General features: G+C 37.1%; 1 protein-coding gene across 1 annotated transcript in view; it reads right to left on the bottom strand.

The window, feature by feature from the left end:
* LOC119592450 (transformer-2 protein homolog alpha-like) overlaps nucleotides 1-550 on the bottom strand; it is a gene marked incomplete in the record, with an annotated part of 60,166 nt that overhangs the window by 4,646 nt on the left and 54,970 nt on the right. Inside the window, 1 exon segment of the mRNA XM_037941271.1 lies at nucleotides 275-450. Within this exon segment, the coding sequence (XP_037797199.1) occupies nucleotides 275-450 (176 nt within the window).

The raw sequence follows: 550 nt of genomic DNA, 5'->3' as shown, positions 1-550 counted from the left end.
GCCGACCATAGCTTGAACTGTATATGGAAGGAAAAATTACCCTAAGTAAATGCTAGAAAGCCCAATCCACTTGCCATTACCATCACCATCTGTTAGTTAATCAGACATAGTAAAGTAAGATCCCCAAAAAGATGAAATGTAAAATGTTTCATTATAGAACAGTTTATAAAAATGTGAAAAATAAAAACAAGCTAAACTCACTTCAGTAACTCTTGACTTCACAGCTGCATTCTTTCCTTCTACTAAAAATAATAAATAAAACTGCATAACTCACTATGTTGGTCGACCCATGTATATGCCTGGCGTGGGTGTGTGGGCTCTCTCTGTGATGGAATAATCTACTCTGATCCGTCTTCCATCAATCTCCATGCCAGTGCACTGCTCCTTGGCTTCTGTGGCATCATCCACATGATCAAAGTAGATGAAAGCAAATCCTCTAGATCGACTAGTCTGTAGACGAAACATGAATATCAGGTATCAGTGAAACTTTCAAAACACAAAAAATAATACCATAAACTTACCCAAACTTGAAGAGTCTTTACTTATGCAA

The sequence above is a fragment of the Penaeus monodon genome, chromosome 30 (assembly GCF_015228065.2).
Source record: "Penaeus monodon isolate SGIC_2016 chromosome 30, NSTDA_Pmon_1, whole genome shotgun sequence".
Classification (NCBI taxonomy): Eukaryota; Metazoa; Arthropoda; class Malacostraca; order Decapoda; family Penaeidae; genus Penaeus; species Penaeus monodon.
This window is presented reverse-complemented; position numbering and strand designations above follow the sequence as displayed.